We start from the raw sequence: 21,801 nt of genomic DNA on the forward strand, positions 1-21,801 counted from the left end.
ACTGCATAGAGTGTGTCCGTGGGTAATATGTGGCTCCCTAAATGTTTTATAAAGCAAAATCCTTTACTTCTGGGCATATTGGTTATGGCTGGTAAGAGATGTACACCATTCATCCCTGAGCTAGGAGAAAGAAAAGACAGGAAATATTTTGTAGATTCTAAAGCAATGATTTATGTCATCACAAATATGCAGTTTAGTGGGACTATTCTCTATTGCATCAACAAATCAATTTCAGAAAAATTTCTCCCTGGAAGCTTGTCTGGAATATCTCAGGATAAGAGATGGATGAGCTCTCTGCTAACTGGTGTAGATTTGGATGCATGAATTATCCAATAAAGAGCTAAAATTCATACACAAAACATGAACCAGTTGAAAGAGCTGGATATTGTTAGGTTCTCTGATAGTTTTATTTATTTACTAAAGCATCTAAGCCACTCAATTCCCATAAGCTCTGAGCAATTTACACAGAATCAGTATAAGCATCATACAACAGGAATAGGGAATCCATGGCCTACCAGATGTTGCTGAATTACAATACCAGGAATATCAAGCAGAACATGTGTTTTCAGTGCCCATTATAAACATGAAAAAAAAGCAGCAGGCAGTGATTAAAGCAGGGGAAATAAAGCACTGTTTTGTTGTTTGCTTCTAGTTCAACTGGAACTCCAAGTGAATTCCAGTTCAGTCAAAGGTTTATTTGTCTATTTTTACTATATCTCTTAGCTCACAAAAATTAAATGTCATTTGTATTACAGTGTCAAATTATGTGAGAATGGCACATGATGTTTAATTAACATTACTGTTTTATTTGAGATGTTATTGTTTGCAATTATAAAGTGAAAGAGGTTGACTTTATATGATGACTCACATGACTCATCAACACACTAGAGGAAAATTTGCATGTAGAACTTAAGGCGTGTTCAGTGTAAGACCACTCTTAAACAATGCAAACTAAAGCAGCTTAACCACAGGACTCCAATGTTCAGGCTTAAATGAGGTTGAGGGCTTGGCTATCTAATGGACTATCTTTTTGTAAATCTTTTCCTGCAAATAATAGGAATATCATCTTTTACATAGCCCATTCATGTGTACAAAGACATGGTCTAGGTCACTCTAAAACTGTGGAATATAGTCTTTTTGAAAAGGTGATTGGTCCCCAATCTTTCTGCATTTAGAAAGTCTCTCAGTACATTTTTAAATCTAGATTTCTTTCAGTGTTTTAAAATATTTTATGATGGATGTTACGGTTTATGATGTTCTAATGTCAGTCACTATTTAATTCGTTTAATTCTTGGTGAATTTTCAGAAGTGAGATAGAAATACACTGAATAAATGAATACAAGCAGACTTAAGGGATGTCCAAGAGTGCACAGCAAAAATGTAGAAAATAGAAAAAGAGGAGAAACATCTAAAGCAGCTCAGTGAATATGGTCAATAGGCATGAAAGGCAACTGATTACTGGAAGGAGAAAAAGAAAGTACTAGAGAAGACAGAACACATCTTAGAAAAGGGCCTGGCCAGCTGGCTGCAATCCTGACTAGGGTATATTCAACAGATTTTGTTTTAAGTTCTGCTTGTTAGATTCAATTCTTTATACTAAGGTATACTCAACTGAAAAACCTAGGACTTTCTTAACTCAAAAACCTAGGATTCATACAAGAAATGATAACTGGGGAGATGGGTGGCATATAAATTTAATAAACAAACAAATAACTGGTCAAATGATTATTTAGTCCAACTGAAATGCTAAGAGTACAAAAGTAAAAATCCATCTGATAATTAGAACTTCCAGTATCAATGGAAGTCCAAACACAGATTATATTTTTCTTTGAGGATGGAATTCTAGGACACTCTTATTCCCTAAACTTCAACACTGTACTTTTAAGTTACAAATGGATTTCAATTGAATTTCAATTTTACTTTGGTCTCTGTTAAACATATTAACAACTTAAGGAACTGAGATCATACAGATTTTGTTATATTTTACATGGATAAAATTATTATAAATATAACTTGGTAATAAAATGATAGTTGAGCATAAGACACTGAAACAAAAAGATAATAATACATGCTACTCAGATTGGAACTATAACATGAATATTTGGCTAAATGAAACATATTTCCAGAATGATGAGTAAAGAGATGCACATAAAATATATAGCAAAGAAAGCCAAAGAAGTGAGCAACAGTCATAGAAAATAAAACATGAAGTCTGTAGTCAAATTCCAAGTTTTTACTCCCCAGACTAGAATCCATTTATAAAATTCAGCCATGCTGAATTGTCTGATGCTATTTTTTCAGCTTGTCATCTGCAACCATTTCACCACCATCCCTCAATGTTCCAAGAATATGCAGGCATTTCTAAAAAGTCTATCTCGTGTAATTTTCCACACTTCAGATGAGTGCTACACATACCTCTCCCAGTTTGTATGGCAATACAAGCTTTTCTCCTACAGTTACTGTTTTTCTTGTAATCAGTGCTTCAAGCAACATTTCTTCTTTCACCTAAAAAAAAAAAAAACACCATAATTTTAGAATCATATAAAGGTTTCAACCCCTGGAAACAGAATAAATAGAATAAGTATTTTTCTATAAGTAACTTGAGGATTACCATATATTTTCACTACCACAGACGTACAGAAGGCCTTTGCGGAAAAGAAAAGTTGAAGACCCAGAACACCATCAAAAGTTTCCAGTGTATTATACATTTCAACATGGCAATGAGAGGAATAATGATACAATTTCATTTAATTAACTTAATTTTAATTAATTCAAATTTAACTTGGCCTGCCCACATTTCTGAGTGTGGTTACTGGCATATCCTGGAATGACCAAATGCAGCTCTCAGCCCAAAGATTTTGTACCCCTAATTTCCACAGTACAGATTTTTTTAAAAAAACTGCTTTGCAGTCATGCTGATACTCACAAATTCTTTGAGGTGTGTCACTATTTACAAATCAGAAATTAAAACTGAAAGAGGAAGCATGCCCAAGGCCATATAATGATTCTATATCTAATCTTGATTGTACCAACATTCAAGGCGCAAATTCACTATACATTAAGTAATTCTAGCAAAGTAATTAATTCACACACAAGTAGTTCTACAATAGAAGTGCAGCACACAGAAGAGGTCTTTACAATGTTATTAATGTATACCCTTTTATTGGTGCATTTCTGGCCATTTATGTAAGATGAGTGCTACCCAGTATGTTAAAAGTTCCTTTTTTATCAACTGTGCTAATGACCCTCATGAATTTGGAAATGGCACATCTTAGGTGAGACTAGAGGAAGAAACAGTCCAGGTGTGCTTTCTACAGAGTTACTCATACATAAAACCACGTCTAACAATTTCCTCTTGGAGGGGCTGATAGGGGTGGACAGCTAACTTGTGGATAGCAGAAAAAACTGCAGCACCACAAACAAGGCAATGGCAGTTCTAGAGGCAACACTGAGACTATACAAGAGGAGTCAGCAATGCTAAGTGAATCCACTGGCGCCCACCAGACTCACAAGAACATCTTTGTCTCCTCAAAAGGCAAAGATACAAGTTTTGGGTTGGTGGGGCACCCCAAAACAGAAAAAGCAGCTGTCCCTTGCTGTGAAACTACTGGCACTTATAAAAATACACTTAAGGTCTGTGGCAGATAATATTGAGCAGACTGTATATTTGGAGAGGTTAAACTCCCTTGTGAATTGTGATTCACTGAAAGGATTTCATTCCAGTTGGACACAAATTCACATTCCTCTAACACAGTATCTGTAAAAGACAGCATTTATTAAACACTGCTTTCCTACAACACTCTCTGGCTAGTAAAATAAAATGCAAAATAGTGTCTCAAGGAATATTGGCCTCCCTTTCGTGATTGCAGTTTTGTTCCAGTTTCAAGCTGGCTCATACTAGAAGATGTTGTGAACCTTCGACCTTGAATTCCCTTTCAAAAAGGCAATTATGAACGCACAGTACTTTAAATTATTGCATATTTCAGAGCAAGAGATTTTCAGCTAGCTCCAGGATGCATATATGAATATAGTTCTTTGGAAAAAAAAATCCCATTATTTAATATAGGTATTTAATGAAAACCATTTCTTAATAAGCTATATGTAGTGAAGGGCTTTAGTGACAAAGAAGATGCTATAATGTAGGTACAAGATCAACCAATTAACTGGCTTCTGGTGTCAGATGATGTGAAAAGATTTCTGTCCTAAATGGGCAGTTTAAACAATACTGAAACAGTTGGCCATCACATGAGACATCTTTTGCAAATTTCTAAAATTCTGATCCCATCAAATTTGAAAATGCAGCAAGATCTAATGCTGAACCATAACAGGTACCCAATTGTTACATTTATCCACACTGGCAGTCAGCTTTTCCGAACTGAGATATATGTGATAACTGTACTGTATCACACCCTGAGGGGAGCCACAGTAGGCGCTGGAATTTTTCCCATGCCTGCCCTTCCTTAATTCCCATTCCTATATGAATCAGCTCCAAAGTTCTTGCCACTCATAAGCACTAAGACAGCTCTCCATTCATATTTTCGGATCTTTTTCTGCAGCATATTTTGCCCATTTGATAGGATAAGGTATTTCACTGGTAAAGAATATTCAAGTTGTTCATATAAAATTTTGTTCTAGAGGAGATGAAACTGCCAAAGCACACACATATGCATATATATATACACACACACACAAATGTGATGAAATGTGGATGAAATCTCAGGTCTATGTAAGAAGTGTATAGTTGCCAACATTTAGTACTGTTAAAAATAAATTAAACCAGTTGAACAGTAGTTGTTAGATGGTTTCTTCACTGAAAAAGATTATTTTTAAATGACAACTTCATAGATGTACCTTTCACAAAGTCAGCTTTCCAAACTGAAGTATTTTAAACATTTGGTAACCCAAATAATGAGGCTCCACACTTATCAGATTATGATAGCAAATGAAAAGACTAGTAAAAGAAGACACCTCCTCTTTTACAGATATTCACTATTTCAGACAGAAAAGCAGAGATCAGATAGCCAGACTCATACAACAGGAAGCCAAAAAGACTGACAGTTATTTCCCCAGGATTGACATAGTTATTTGAGAAAAGCAGATTAAATGCAGTTTTTGAATTTTTTGTAAAGCTAATAGTAATTTGAAACCTGCTACTAGAGTTCTCTTGTGCCCTTATTCAAGGATCTTCACTTTGAAAGTTGCATCCAAAACTACTTGATAGAAGTAGTTTGTCCCTTACCAACTTAAGTGATATCTTCTGTAAATAAAACAACCCTATTTGAGTTAAGTCTAGGAGTAAGAAGAGAGACTAGGATTTCTCCCATAATAAAAATTACCAAATGTATCCCTTAGTCCAATATTAGGATTCTGTGACATTCCTAAAATATTAAATAATTTTAGACTTGCTGAAGAAAATGCATATTTTTGTTGATTCCTGGAAGAACTATGCATATGGCATTTTGAGCAATTTTGATTTTGCTATTAGTGTATTTAAACTAGATTACATAAGAATAATGTCCATATTCATGAGTTTCTTTTACATGCCAATTTTGTTCTCTAGTAAGATTGTTTTATCTTCACAGGTTATACTGGATTTTGTGTTTATGCTTTGCTTAACTCCTGAACTGTAATTTCTCTTTCAACTTTGCCAGCCTATTCTTGATTGACTCAAACACAAACTACTGTTCTCTATAAATACCAACCTTGAGGACAATCCTATATTTAAACGCCAATTCCTCACTTATGCCCTGAATTCTATTTTATGGCTTGAAAATTAGACTTTCTCATTCTTTTGCTTTAGCAAATACACAGTGTTGGCCTAATATATTCTCATTTCAGGGAATGCCCAAAGTGGCTGAAATCCACTAACCATTAAAAAGATGCTCCATCAAGGATGACTAAGTTAATGGTCAGGGATGAAACAATAAGTAGTTTCATAAAAGCCTGGAAACCTTTTACGGATTTTTTTGCTGAAAATAGAAAAAAGTGAAATGGTGATTTTCTGGATTTGCTGATTGAAAAAAGGGTTGAATATGGGACAGAAGGGATCTTTGTAATCTTTGTAATGTAATTTAATCTTTGAATTTGTAATGTAATGTAATCTTTGTAATTTATAATCTTTGTAATGTAATCCAATTCAAGGTGCTGGTTTTGACCTTTAAAGCTCTACATGGCATGGTACTGGGTTATTTGAGGGACCACCTCTCCCTGATTACATCTACCCGTCCCACCAGATCCAGCAGAGAGGGCATGCTGCAGGTCCCATCCGTTACGGAGCTTCATTTGGTGGGTCCTAGGCAGCGGGTCTTCTCTGTTGTGGTCCCCACTTTACGGAACATCCTTCCCCCCGAAGTGAGGCTGGCCTCATCCCTTTTAACTTTCCTGAGGTCCATCAAGATTTGGTTGTGTCAGCAGGCCTGGGGACTCCAGGGGACTGCAAAATATTGAGACGGCTCACGTAATTAACACACTTTCTGCCCAATCTCTTTTTTATTTTGAGTTTTGTGCTTTTTATAATTTTAAATATTAATAATATTAATATTAATTTGTACGTATTGTTTTTACACCACCCAGAGTCACTTGATTGTGAGATGGGTGGCTATATAAATATGACAAATAAATAAATAATTTAAAGAGGGAGGAGGGATAATAAGCTTGTTTGTAGTTGTTGCAAAGAAGATTGGAAGTTGCTTCTTTAATTTTCTTTTTCTAATTGTATTGCTTTTTGCACTTTTCCTTTTATTGTATCTTTCTTCTTTTTTCTAAATTTTGTTTATATATTTTAATGTTTATCTTTTATTTATGTAAAAATCTTCAATAATATATGTGTGTGTGTATGACTAAATTATCTATCTTGCCAGAGTGCATGAATCAACATTAATATTCTAAATTAACATACCCACTTAATTAACCAAACCTTATACATGTTTATTAAAAGTTGTTCCAATAATGTCAGTGAAACTTCCTACAAAGTAACCATGAATAAATTGAAGATATTATTTTATGGAACAGCAGCTGAATATACTGCCAATATGAAATCCAGTAACTTTCACATTTATCTTTATATGTTATGTTGAAAGAGAAGAATATGTAGAAGAAGAAGAAAAGTGGATGGCTTCTGTCCAAATGTCATAACTTACCTCTAGTAACTCTGAGACAATAGGCAAGACTTCTGGATTACAGATATCTATGGAATCATCTCGGTAGGTTTTCTTCTTGTAACAGATGTTACCCAAGTGTAGTATTGCTGACAGAAGGGAAAAAATCCTAAGGGTATAAAATAAGAACAGTAAATCGAAGAAACTAAATGAAACTAAGTTCACCAGAATGTTATTACATATTAATAAATAAAAAGTTGGTATTTTTGTATCTTCAAATTAAGCTACATCTTGATATATGCATGTGTTTCCTTAAATCACATATAAATCAATTCTCATAAATTAGATAAATACACAAGCAAGGCAGATTTTCCCATTTTTCCATAATTTGTTATACGGGAGTAACTAGAAAACGCTATCTATGGTTAATAGGGTAAAAATGGTTAATATGGTTACCAACAAACTTAATGCCATGTACAGTAGGTGTTTGCCAGGTCAATTCACAATGTCCTTCTAATGAGAAATAACAACTTACTGCTTGCGAGTTTTGGGAAGAAAGCCCACCATCTCCATAGCTAGCTGCAAACGTTCAAAGTCATGCTTCAAGTCTTCGCCTTCAACAGAGAAGCAATCCTATTGAGTCCAATACAAGGAAGAATCATTAGGAAAAAAATAGGCATCAGAAAATTATATGAATGTTAACAATATAGTACAAAGTTCAATCTGTACAACACTTGATGGTTAGCAGATTTTTAATTAGAATAATCGTCAAACTGTATTGAAGTCCATTCTCCATACCATGCTTCACAATGTCATGGGATATGAGAAGCAACTTTAGTTATAAATAAGTAGTGCAGGAATTGCCAACTGAATAAAGGACTCCTAAGATAACTTAAGGAAAAATACATGCTGTGAGAGGACAACTTCTGTAAGCAGAAGTAGGTCTAAAGGAAGAAAACAACTAGGGCTTCTTCTTAGAAGCCTTCCATCTTTGGAATAATTATTGCCATTCAGTTTGTCTACATGGAAAAGTAAACACAGCTCATACATATGCTAAGTGCTCTGCAGCTAAAAATCAAGTGGGGAGACAAGCTCCCAGTATCCTTCCCCATTCGACTGTCTCTTGAATTATGCAGGATTGTTTTCCTTGGGATTATAGAGTGTTGACTCATCTATCACTGCAAAGCTTCAATCTATAGAGTTACAGGCTACAGTATTTTTAATCATTCAAGAGTAGACATTATATTATACAACCTCCTATTCAACAAAGTGGGCTTGAACACCAACAGTTATTTGAAGAATCTGTAAAATGTTTTTTAAAACAAAGCTGAACTATTTCAGAGCCCATGCAATACTCAACTTCCACCCTAGCACTGCATTCCATTTTTAAAAATAAAATTACATGTAAATATCAGAGAGAATTTCTATTTATATTACTTACTACCTTGCCTTTCTACTCAGGATTAATAGACATGCGAAGCTAATTGGGACATAAGGTAAGTGAGCTTCATTCTATTCTCTGCAGTTTCTCAAGGCAGCATTTCAGCTCTGCATGTTTAATATGTGGTTATATACTATATGAACACTGGGACAGATTTTTTTGGTTTTATAAAACCTGTTCTGTAGAGTTTGGTAAAACCATTGCAGAAGACTGCAGGAGTCCATGTGTTCCAGGAGGGTGTTTTATTACAAATTAGGGATGGGCAAGCTTTTTAAATTGGGGGAATCAGGGCTTGTGAATGATCCCAGACATTCCCATCTCCAACATACACACCTCCAAACATATTCCTCCTGGTTGCAACAAGATTAAGCTTCTTCTCCATACCCCATTCCCACTCTCCTTATACCTGCTGCTATAAGAAAAAGACAAACAACTAGGTGTTCCCCATGACTAAAATGGTAACTTTGGCAGCAAAGAAAAATAGGCAGGCCTCTAGGTTGCACCAAGATTATAGGGGGACTGTCCATAGGTTCTATGGAGTTAACTCAACTTGAGTTGGCTTTATCTTGACAAGACTCCTGGCACTTGAATAACACAAACTGGCAGTTCTGTTTTTTCATTTTATTCATTTATTTATTAAACATATTTCTATACTGCCGCAATCAAAACCACTCTTGGTGGCTTACACAGAAAAAAAATACAACATAAAACAGCCAATACAAAAACAATTACAATACGAAGAGAATAAAGAAAGATGGCAACATCAAGTCAAGTCAAGTCAACTCAGCTCAAATCAGGGGAAGGCTCTCTGAAAGAACTTGGTCTTCAAGAGTTTTTGAAAGACTAGCAAAGAGGGGGCCAACCTGATCTCCACATGGAAGCTGTTCCAGAGTGTTGCCACTACAATAAAAAAGCAGCGTCTTCTCACCTCATCCCCCCCCCACCTGCCCTGAACCTCCTGAAGGTGTGGGATTTGCAGCACTTTCTTTCTATCTTTTTTTTTTAAAAGAAAAGGAAGAAAAACCTAATGGGCTCTAGGATTCATTGGAGCTTCCACTATTTACTATAAGTATTTCACCTAAGCACCTTTTCCATGTACATTCGGTTTTCTGTTCTGTTAATTCTGTGAGAGCCCCTGTATTATTATTGTGTTGGACTACATTTCTGAAAGTTGTTCTCAGTAAAACCTATTTTGGTCTCTGCTAGGGTGCTGCCCTGTCTAAATTAGTCATAACCTTTATTCCCTGTTAGGATTCCAAATGCAGATTGGAAGAAATTTTTTAAACCCTCTTTCTATCTGCTATTTGCATATGTAGGTTTTATTTTTCCAGAGAATGAAGACATTTATTTTGAAGTGCTAAAAAATTAACTGGAATATTTTTTTCCTTGCAGATTTGTCATCTGTTTGTCAAGATAAAGTTTAAACTAGATTAACATTAGATTGCTCATCATAATATTTATAAAAATAATGTGGAATCCTTGGTGCTGTCTGAGCTTGGCTGTTTGCTTGCTTTGCTTGGTTGTGTTAGTGATGTTACCTAGTCGGGTAATGAAACATCTGCAAGCCAACAACTAAGCTCAGAGAGCACCAAGGACTCCATAGTTCAACCCGGAACTACATATATTCTCTTCTATTATAAAAATAATGTTTAAAAACAATTCTACTAAAACCAATCAACCTAAGCAAACGTAATCACTTCCATGCAAAAATCTGGGTAATATTTTAACACTGTGAATTTATAGACTGCATCAATGGGTTGCTTCGTATATTTATGGAAGGGCTACAATCTGTTAAGAAAAGGAGGAAGAGTTAGCCTAATTGATATAATTATTATTCCAGAACATATGCTAATCAATCTTTTCCAACCTAGTGTCCTCCACATGTGATGGTTTACAACTTCTAGTTTACCATGACCTCAGGCATGCTGGCTAGGAATTAAGAGAATTATATTCCCAAACATCTGAAGGTTGAAGAAGGTGAGCTGGTCACTAAACATTATTTTCCAAACACAACATAAAGATACTTTTATGAGGTTGGCAGTTCTGCAGAGCTGTGTATGAGCTTTTTATTCAGTCTGTGAGCACTGAGCAGGCTAGAGTATAGGAGACCCTATTTTATGTGGCAAGGATATAAACCAAGCTGATGCTTAAGGAGAAGAGGAAAAAAAATGGTCACCAAGAGCAAAAAGAAATCACATGAAGAAAATGTTGAAATACACAGCAAAGCTGGCAGCTAAGTCCTACCAGTAGGGGTACAGGTAGAAGAGAAAAGATGAGAACTACAGGCAAGAGTCTTTTAATAGAAAAACTCAAAATAGGTCAAGGATAAGGATAGCATTTACTATCACTGTGCTGATATAAATAATACTTTAAGGGTAGTCATCTTAATTTCCAGGCATCCCAAGTTTGAAAGGCAGGAAAAAGTTTTATAAGGCTTCAACAACAATAGGACAGACTATTCCAACATTACTCTGCTTAACTGAGCTATATTCAGTATCAGCCAGGCTAACAGAAAAGATGATTTCACATCTGTAGTTTCCTGCAATAAATCCAACTCAGTTCCTGAGAGTCGAATTAATTGAAATCTTTAATAGGTTTGCACTGAACCATTTACTTCTTCTGACTTAAAAACAAGTATTTTACTGAGCCACCTGTAAACAATACAATAAAAGGGAAATGAAAAAAAAATTCCCAATAGAAATGAAATAAAACATTAAGTGTGCATATATGTTTATTTGTAAACAAGTTAGAATTGTTGGCATGCAATTAGGATAATCATGCTTTCCATAATAAAATGGAATTATACAAATATTAAAAGATCAAAGCACAGTTAATTCAAATTAAATAGAATTAAAATGATTATTCTCCAGTTACTTATTTAATCATTTTCTCCTTTCACTTTACAAATCACAATTTGGTTACAACTTGGAGAGGCCTCTAGGAGCTGACTCCAAGGCTATTATTATTATTGGCGTTTTTTAAAACTGAGTTATAGTTTTATATTAGCCCTCCAGAGTCACTGTTGTGAGATGAGCAGCCATATAAATTGATTTAATAGATAGATAAAATAAAATATAGTCCTGAATCTGAGGTCAAATAGATTTACTTATTTATTTTAATGAACAAGGGAACTCTCTGGTTCTACTGATGTAGTCTATGGCTGTATTCACATAATAATAGCCCAGGGTTTTCTAAGCCATAATTAACTGAATATAGTGCCAAAGTGGCCTGATTTACTCATAAGGCTTAGCCATAATGGATGGATTTACACATCCTGCTAAACCAAGAACAAACAAAACAAACAAAACTCAGGTGAACCAGGCTAACAAAAACAGATAAGATTCAATGAGTGCTACGTGGATTTTAAATAAATGCATTTCTCTTTAGAGAATATACTATACTAAATATTCTCTTGAAGAGTTATTCTGGACAAAGTTTAATTATCTATGTTGAAAAATAGGACCAAGGAAGATATTATAATCAACTGTACTTGCAAAGTCCTATGGCATGATAATAATATCGCCTCACTTTTAAAAAGTTAACTATACAAAAATGACCCTGAAAACTACCTAAGAAATTATCAGGCCCACAACTGTTGTGCATCTCTTAAGCAAAAGGAAGTGATTTTGCATATGCTTTGCACGCCTGAAGGCATGAAAGGCCTGTCACCAGTAACCCAGAATGGATGGATGGATGGACTTGTACTGACCGGCTCAGAGTCATAGTAACAGTCATCCCAGCTCTGTTTAGGGGGTTTCTTTGTCATCTGAAAGCAAGGCAGATTGAGTAAGTAGCATTCCAAATCCCACATAACAATCTCTTTCTACTTGTCTTCCATGTCTGTAAACATTAAATGTCAAGCTTTCCCATTGCAGAAATGTGTAACAACGTTCCTCTGTTTTACTGTACTGTTTACCTTGCTTTGAGAAAGTATACTCCACGCAACTTCATCATGTTACTGAAGAACCTTTTCAACTTATAATTAAACTTTGGAGTACACTATACAGTGCTTTAACACTTCTGCATCATTTAAGAATGTTCCACCTTATATATTTTATTCACTACCCAAAATTATGTGAGGTAGATCAATTATCTTTCAACCTTTTTGATGAAGTGCTGGTGAAGAGGCAGGCAAGTCTCTTGTACGCAGGTGGCGTACAAATACTGCAAAATAACTAACTAAATAAATGACTCCAAGACCAAGCTGAACCTTATATGTACTCTACAAAATTACCAGCACTGCTCTGATTAATTTCCAGTATTAAAAACCATCTACAATATTTAATGGTCCTGCAATCTGAATTAAGGTTAAGATTCCCATCTTGTTAAAAGTTGTTTTATAAGCTTTTCAACAAAAGTTCTCAAATACTTCTTATTATGACCAAATGATAAGTCATTTAAGTAAAATTAGAATTTAAAATTACAGTTCATTTCATTAAACCGATGACATAAAGGCCAGATATTAACTATTGCCAGGTTCTCTGGGTATCCATCCTAGGAATCTTCTTAAACAGGAAATCAAAACAAAACAAAACGTACAAGTTCTACTTTTTAAAATTTCAAATATACCTATAACACTCCTTCAGTGACAATTCAATCACTATTAAACTATCTAAGGATCTAATTCCCATTCCCCACTCCTTTCCCACACATAATCTCTTTCCTACTGAGCCAACACACAAACCTAGCGGGGAATCATTAGCAGTGATCTCACATTATCTTATACTGAAAAATCTGCTGTGCCTTGTACCATTTGGCTAGTAGAAGGAAAGTAATTTAGGATTCAATCTTAAAAATATTGTATTTAATAATGTTATGTAATTCTAATGGCATATAGGTAAAGGAAGCACCTTTACCACCTTAACTGTTCTTCTATCTGGGTTTTATTGTATTCAAATCCCTCAAGTACTCAAAAAACAAATTATATAAATGTTATTAATTGTTAGTATAGAATGCAGTATCTTCACAATTATTTACAGGCAGTTGAGATTAATGGACATTTGTAAAAATATAAAAATATCATGTTACCAAACGAAAGAATTAGGAAAACATGCAAGTTGTTTAAGATGCATGAACTTGTGAAAATAAAATTATAAAACTCTATTAGCTGTTAATATTTAATTTGCTTGGAACATTATATATTCTTTTGAAAAACTATAATCCAAAAACATTTATTTCATATAGTTCACTATTGTACTGATTAATTGCTTATGTCATGAAATCTCTGAGCAGATTACATTAAAATTAGCTTTAAAATAGTGTTGCCAGAAGAGCAAACATATGCACCCACCACAAAGCTGCTTGCATATTCCCACCTGATTAAGGTAGTGATATTCATCAGGCTGTTTAAGGTGAAAAGCAGATTTCTCTTCTTCACTTGCTCCTGCCAGCAGGTAATAAAATACATGGTAGTTCCTGATAACAAATAAAAATGTATTAGAGTAAAAATGAGTAACTAGATTAGAAAACAATTGGAAGTATGAACATTACTGGCGTATCAGGAAGGAACTAGAAAAAAGGTGATGAATCAAGAGCATGGTATACTTTGCATTACTGGAACTCATGGCTGCAAATATAAAACCTAAACCTGTTACTAACTTGTCCTTTGTCTTTCCATATCCAAGTTGATTATATAAGAAAGTAGAACAATAACAATAAACAACCAAAATAGGAAAAAGTGCTCCAAGATTATTCACTGAAAGATGTATACACAGATGTGTAAGCAGGTTTTTACTTTTTTCTCAGGATATATAATTATCTTACTGCCTTGCACCTTTAACAGTTTGCAAGGACAATCCATTACGAAGAACAATGTAATTTCTGAGTAACAAACTGAACCATTTGTATGAGCAACTGCTCTTAACCTGCAATCCTTGCTTAGAGAATTCTGGAGATAAATTTCCAGGAGCCCAGTGATTTCATATTACCATTTATTAGTAAATAATGTGAGCAAGCTATTAATTACCAAAGAAGATAAAAACTGGATTGTATGAACACACCCTCAAAGCTAGGGCATGAATTAGTCAGTAATAAGTATGTCATTCCATGTTTTGGACGAGAGAGAACCATCTCTTCCAAAATATGGAATGCAGTCATACATAGTTTATAACCCAGTGTAATAATTATCCTCTGAAATTCTAAAAATTGTTTTGATTACCTTCCTTTATTTGTTCCAATAGTTTATATGCGTTACTTCATTCATTACTCACCTTTCATTGTGTTCCTGATAGACTAGTCTGGACTTTTCTAGCAGATACTTTTCAACGTAAGCTCTAGAAGAAAAAGTAGTGGCAGAGCATTGCATAGGAAGAACACTTAGTTTAATTTTCATGGGGGAAAAAAAAGCCTAATTCATACAAGGGATGAAAGAATTCTGTGCATAAAGGTAGTTGTATCCATCTCCTTCACCTTCATATTATGTTAATTATTATTAAGATTAATAATTAATATTCATGGCTTCATTTTCCATTTCCCAGAGAAATATAGCTGCAAAATTTGGGCTTCATTTGGATGGTGCTGCAAAATATGGTGAATTGATGATTTACTACATCATGGTGGTATAGTCTTTCCATATCAGTACTATATCCATCCTGGAGCCATTCTAATTCTATAGCTTTTCATCTAGACTCTTAAATCTTTACTGAGACACAATTTCTAAGTGGTATCCATATATGGATTATATCTAATTATATCCATTTATAATCCATGTATGGATTATGTCCATCATGGATATAATAATGGATTATATCCATGATGGGATATAATTTTTAATATAAATACATACGTACCCAGAAGACCATGGAATGTAAGTCATATATTGCAAGAAGCTCACTTTTTTTCAGTGATATCCTTAATGATATTTGAATGTTTCAAATGAGTATCAGAACATTGGGAAGACTAAATTGGAGTCCAATTCCAAAGTGAGCACCTGACTGTTGACAGCAATCACCATATTGGTCACTTTGTATGAGTGTTGCCATTGAATGGATTATTACATGACTTGAGTGACAAAACTGAATTGGATATCTCCTCCACCCCACCGTGGCTGGACAATTTGTAGCAATATCTATTAAATGGATACCATCAAATGTATTTAACAGATGAAGAAAATAAAAAGCATTTTGTTAAGGCACTATAAAAGCAGGAGTGTCCTGAATGCACAAAACTTCCTTCAGTAAAGGAGATAAAATTCTTAACAGGCTTTTATTTACCCACCTGTTGCAACACCATAGTAAGATTCATTAATACATATTCTATACTAAAGAAAAGGTCAGATGAGTTTAACTTCCTCAGAGCCAAAATCAAGGTACTACTGCTATTCTTGATATCTCAGATGAACAACTATGCCATAAATAGAAAGATTCACGTCTTAATGCTTTCTGACTGGTGGGCCCAAACTGTTCACATTTGATGATCCTGACAGCAGAAAGAGCACCGGGTGTAGCCATCAACAAAGAAAACAGGATTCTTACATCCTGCCTGTGTTTAGAACTCCAGGAAGGTAACAGACTACATAAAAACTGGAACTATGACAATATACTGGCCAGGTAAGCTACTGATTTTGTTTCCTCATTTCTGACAAGGAAAAGCAACAGATTTAAAGAAACTGAAGCAGAGAAGAAGGGAAAAAATGTCTGTCTCTGTCTCATCTTTATTCAGGAAAGTAGAGCTTTTATCAGGTAATTAATAGCACTGGAAGATTCTAAATGGCTTAAAATACAGCACAGTGGTCAGACTGGCCTTTCAAAAACCAGAATTCTGCAATCCCAAATATTTTACAGAGTAATATCACAGAACATGTTCAGCTGTTTCAGAAGTTTTTCTGCTTTAATACACTTTAAATTGTAACAGTGCCAGAAGATTGCAGACAACCATAAATCTTTGTGCTGGTCATTCATGTAATTGAGCATAACATTTTCTGTTGAAAACCAGTTTCTACTTCTCATTTTTAAAGCCTGGGCTCAATCTGCTAATTAATAAAACATTAGTGGGAGCAATCTGGAATAGCTTATTTTCTGATCTGAAGGCAAGTACCTTAAGTGAGGGGTCCTTCATTTGCTTTCATAAAATTGTAACCACCTTGAAAAAAACATGTGTTTCAGATTCAGTCAGCTGTGAATGATGTCTATTGTCCAAACCAGAGCCAAAGTAGTCCAGAGAAAAATTTCTAAGTGGATAGTGGACTTTGCTCAACAATTTATTATATCAATAAATTAAAAATACAAATTTCAGATAATTATCTTTTCCATCTCCTTTGTGATCAAACAGAAAAGTTGTTGTGATGAAAAGAATGTAGGAAATTACTTTCCTTAACAGAAGATACCTATATCAAGCCAATTATTTCTCCTACATGACATGCCCACAGCTTTCCCAGACAAGCAACTAGAGCCCAGATTTACACAGGATGTTTTACATTCTAATCATGCATATAAAACTACTAACAGCTGCAAACCATTCATGCCTAAAGCTCTTTAGTCACTGCTCATTGCCACTTACCCACGCACAGTGCCAGTCTCCTGATAATTTACTTGAATAAATTTGCCAAAGCGACTTGAATTGTTGTTGTGTGCTGTCTTTGCATTCCCAAATGCCTGTCAAAATAAGAAGAGATGCAAGTGTTGAAAACCTACCAGGACAATCCACTGCAGAGGTATTATGGAGATGAGGAACTGCCATGTCCTACATGCCACTGGCTTGCATTATGTACTCCAACGGAAGCGGAGTTCAATTCAAGGGCACTGCAACTGGCAAAGACCAGCAGAGTTGAATGGGAATGGCGCTGTTTCATAGATGCTAGGGAATAATCTGACCACAACAGAGGAATGAAGCCTAGATCCCCACTCTGAAATTATGCCTCAACTGCTTCGAGATACAAACCAGACCTAATGTGAGCTTCTGATGTGTGTTATACCCATGGTGACCTGGGATAAATCCTTGATTGTCATGGTGGCCCTGAAATCACAATCTGCTGCTGGCCATCCCCAGGGAAGACAAACTGAAGTCATCCAGCACAAAAAGTCTGGACAGGTTCATCACCAACCCAGCAGCTTGGAGGATGATGCTGTGCAGCAGGGGAGAACGAGCCCCATTAACAAACAAGGCCTCATATCCAGTTACCTAAGGGATAGTGCCTTTGGCAACTTGCAAAGCCTCGGTAACAATAATAATTTGATGTCGAATCATGACCAGATTCAATACAATTTAATAATTGGTTAAAAATAAGACGCTTATTAATAGAAAGTACACATATCTTTTATTTCCCTACAAACATCTGTTTGGAAAAAATAACAAGTACCAACAAGTCTGACTTCAAAAATATTTGTGACAAGCTTGGAACATAACATAAAAGAGACTCCAGAGCACAAACATAGCTGTAGTCAACATTCCCAGTATTAAACCACTACATGGTTTGGATGTAAACACTTCTTGGAATTTCACACACTGTTGACATTAATATTATCATAACAGGCAGGCATCTGAGGGATGTATGTATGTATGTATGTATGTAAAATAAACTTTCAGTTCTTATGGCTTAGAAATTCAGAAAAAAGTTGTTGTCATACATCAACATTAAGATAACTCAAGTACAGTGGTACCTCGGGATACGAACGCCTCTACTAACGAACATTTCGGGTTACGACCAGCTTCGGCAGGAAAACTTTACCTCGGGTTATGAACTTGCCTCTACTTACGAACCGGATCCACGGCCATTTTCCCTGCTGTCACGCAGTCGCGGCTTCCTGTGGGCAAGGTCGTGGTAGCAAGGAGATGTTCGGTGAGGCTCGTGGTGTGTTTTGCGGTGTTTTGTGAAGGTTTTTGGTGTGCGTGTTAGCATGGCTCCAAAGAAAATGCAGAGCAGGCTTGGCGGGAGTCAGGCTCTGAAGAGGAAATTGCCTCGGGTTGCGACCAAATTCGGGCGGAGGGCGGAACGGATTAACCTGATTTACACTGAACCCTATGGGGAAATTCGCCTCGGGTTGCGACCAAATTCAGAGGGCGGAACGGATTAACCAGATTTACATTGAACCCTATGGGAAACTTTACCTCGACTTGAGACCAACTCGAGTTGCAACCAGAGTCACGGAACGGATTAAGTTCGTATCCCGAGGTACCACTGTACTAGTTTCTTTATAATTTCCTGAACAGATTATGCCCTCTTTCTGCAAAACCTGACCCTAATAAAGTTCCCTGTTAATCACAAGGAATCTACTTCAAAGGAATCTGGAAGAATCTAAGAACTTTTATGCTAAATTATATTTGCCAGTAGGCAAGTTTGAAAAAAAGCAGGAAATATACAGATACTATTTTTTCAGTAATTCAGTATCATCTCTTTTTACCAAGAAAGAGACATTTAGGATACTGTTTAGCTGAGTTTCAGCTCATCAGGCAATATATTTCTACTGCTGTATCAACTTTGCTGTGGGAATCAGGTCAGTGCTAAGAAAATTACATGCATTGAAAGATCACCTGCAGTTCCTAGGCATGCATTTGAGTCTTCTATAATTATGAGAAAAAACACCGCTTGAGCTGTAAGACTAGCTTAATAAGAGATACTTTTAGGACCAGATTCCTTCAAGCATTTGCAAAGACTGCAACCTTCCAAAGAAAATTGCCAAGTTGCACATTATTCTTGTTGTTACTGTTGGTATTCTTCTTGTTCTTACTCCTAATAAAACAATGTGTCTGAATATCTGTAAATTTAAAATGGACTGGTTAACTAAACTGAATGCCTGCTTGCTCCTTTTTGCACCATTTTTCTCTTACCATTTCCTTATGTTTAAATATTGCTGGCCACGTACTATCTGGGTGTTCTTTAAGGTTAAAAAACTATTTGTTATGGTGCCAAAGAAGAGATTTCAGCTATAGGCCAGAGTAATTCCTGGGCTATTAGAATGAGGAAGTTTCAGTGTAAGTTAATAGGCAGTTATCTAGTCAAATTATACAAGAATGATACACTCACAGAAACTTGCTCAGGAAAAAAAAAAAAAGCAAAACAGACATAAGCACAATGAAAACAATTTTCATTGCTTAGATTAGAGGGAACCTAGACAGTCAGGTTACCTACCCTTAACTTTTGTGCTAACTCCACTAGCTTATATTGAGACATTACAAAGAGTTAAAATTAAAGGGAATCACAAAAATGAAAGGAAACACAGGTGAAGACTGTTCAATATTGAAAAAAAAAAGTTCCACAGATTTGGTCAGCAGCCATCTTCATGTTAAAGGAAGGAAACCAAACTTCTATTCATGTGCAGCAACTATGGATTAAGGGTAGGTGAGCATTAGCTCATATTTTGATGTGAATTTATCTAATATAAATTTATTTATTCATTTATTTGTCAAATTTATATGGACACCCATCTCACAAACAAGTGAGTATGGGTGGCATACAACAGAGCTACAAAACAATAAATATATATAAAACATTTCTTATTATTATATATTAAAACTATTAAAAACACAAAGCTAAAAGTGAAGAAATATTGGATGAAGAGCAGATGTTAATTCCAATGGAGCCACCTCAATATTTCACCAGTTCCCTGGGGTCCCCAAGCCTGATGGCACAACCAGGTTTTGAGGGACTTTCGGAAAGTCGAAAGGAATGAAGCCAGCTTCACTTTGGGGGGGGAGGATATTCCATAAAGCAGGCACCAGAGCAGAAAAGGCCTGTCGCCTAGGATCCGCCAAACGTAGCTCCTTAGCCGACGAGACCCGCAGCACGCTTTCTCTGGTGGATCTGGTGGGACGGGCAGATTAACTGGGGAGAGGTGGTCCCTCAGATAATCCAGTCCCATGCCGTGTATGGCTTTAAATTTCCCAAACAAAATATAATTATAACCATAGTTTTCCAAACCTCCAGTCATAAAATTTATACAAAAATAGCATGTAAACTAGAGAAACACACTGAGACAGCTTCCAAAAAGTACATATATTAGAAAAAGTGCCTACAAAAGGGATTCAAAGACAAGGGCACAAACCTACCTGCAGATTTTTAATTAAGAAAAGATAAATTGTTATAAACAGAGTTAAACAAATTTATGAGAAAATGAGCACAAAACCAAAACGGATGGATTCATTCATATTCTGGAATCAAATTAACGTCTATTCTTCGGCATTATAATCCTTAAAACCACAGGGAATTGGCATGAATCAGACAAATTCCATTTTGCTTTCTACTGCCAACGCACTGCTTTCTGTGCCAATTACCTCTTTTTCTAAGCCCAGTTCAAGGTACTGGCACTTTCTTTTAAACCCCTAAATGACTTCAGTTCATAGTACCTCAGGGACATCATCTTTTCCATGCCTTTCTAGCTCCCCAAAATGAAGGACAAAGTATATTTTATGTTCTGTGATTGCTGAGACAAAATCTGTAACTTCAGAGGGATGTGGACCATCGGTAGCATGTCCCAAATGTGGGATTTCTTATTGAAGGAACTTCTCCTGGTCCTATCAACCTTCACCAGTGTGCACAGACAACACATACTTATGTTTCAATTTTTACTTTATTTTTTGCCTTTGAATCAGTTTTGACTCCTAGTGATTGCCCACACAAGTACCTACAGTTTTCTTGGCAAGATTTCGGAAGTGGTTTGCCACTGCCTCCTTCCTAAGGCTGAGAGGAATGACTGGCCCAAGGTCACCCAGCTGGCTTTGTGCCTCAGGTGGGACTAGAACTCATGGTCTCCCAGTTTCTAGCCTGATGCCTTAACCACATTTGAAAATACAATTCAAATACATTTGCTAATTTTTTTAGAAGGAAAGGCATCACATGCATGAAACGTACATCTTTTATTTTTCTACTTCCTGTAGAGTTATTGACTATTTTTACTTTTATATATTACATGTTGAGCTTTCTGCTGACTCAGCTTTATAGATAATTTTATTTCTCAAAACTGCCGCAAACAGAGATACAATTATAAATATCAAACATTTTCTCTAGTAAAAAAAGTATGAAGAAATATCACTAACTGAATCCAGATATTCAATTGTGCCCTACTGGTTACTGAGGAGTAGTTAAAAGTAGTTAAAGATTAAATAAACTTTTATTCATAGAATGAATCCTTTGCTCTCTGTCACTAATGTATGCAAACTCGAGTAATTTCAAATGCTGATCCTAATGATTCATGCTGAGATGGAGTGAATCCTCTAAAAAGAGTGGTGTATTGTCTCTAGCAGATTGCAAGTATCACGGTGAATGCACCCTGTTTCATGCAAGTATTAATGTTTCTTATTCACCGACATTTGGTTTAATCAGTCTGAATA

At 35.6% G+C, this 21,801-nt stretch overlaps 1 protein-coding gene across 5 annotated transcripts in view; it reads right to left on the reverse strand.

The window, feature by feature from the left end:
- Window positions 1–21,801, reverse strand: part of MYO9A (myosin IXA) — a 108,549-nt gene that overhangs the window by 56,124 nt on the left and 30,624 nt on the right. For 4 of the 5 annotated variants that reach the window (XM_088148509.1, XM_088148508.1, XM_088148507.1 and 1 more), the window contains exons 3-9: window positions 17,035–17,129; window positions 14,748–14,810; window positions 13,854–13,953; window positions 12,248–12,304; window positions 7,633–7,730; window positions 7,140–7,266; window positions 2,416–2,505 (exon numbers count right to left, since the gene is read on the reverse strand). In XM_088148509.1, coding sequence (XP_088004635.1) covers window positions 2,416–2,505; window positions 7,140–7,266; window positions 7,633–7,730; window positions 12,248–12,304; window positions 13,854–13,953; window positions 14,748–14,810; window positions 17,035–17,129 — 630 coding nt within the window. The remainder of the gene's footprint in view (window positions 1–2,415; window positions 2,506–7,139; window positions 7,267–7,632; window positions 7,731–12,247; window positions 12,305–13,853; window positions 13,954–14,747; window positions 14,811–17,034; window positions 17,130–21,801) is intronic. The other variant, XM_088148510.1, reaches the window with a different exon arrangement.

This window comes from Python bivittatus, unplaced genomic scaffold (genome assembly GCF_059951505.1).
Source record: "Python bivittatus isolate LINGU-HERP-01145 unplaced genomic scaffold, Pbiv_v1 ctg000530_np1212, whole genome shotgun sequence".
Classification (NCBI taxonomy): Eukaryota; Metazoa; Chordata; class Lepidosauria; order Squamata; family Pythonidae; genus Python; species Python bivittatus.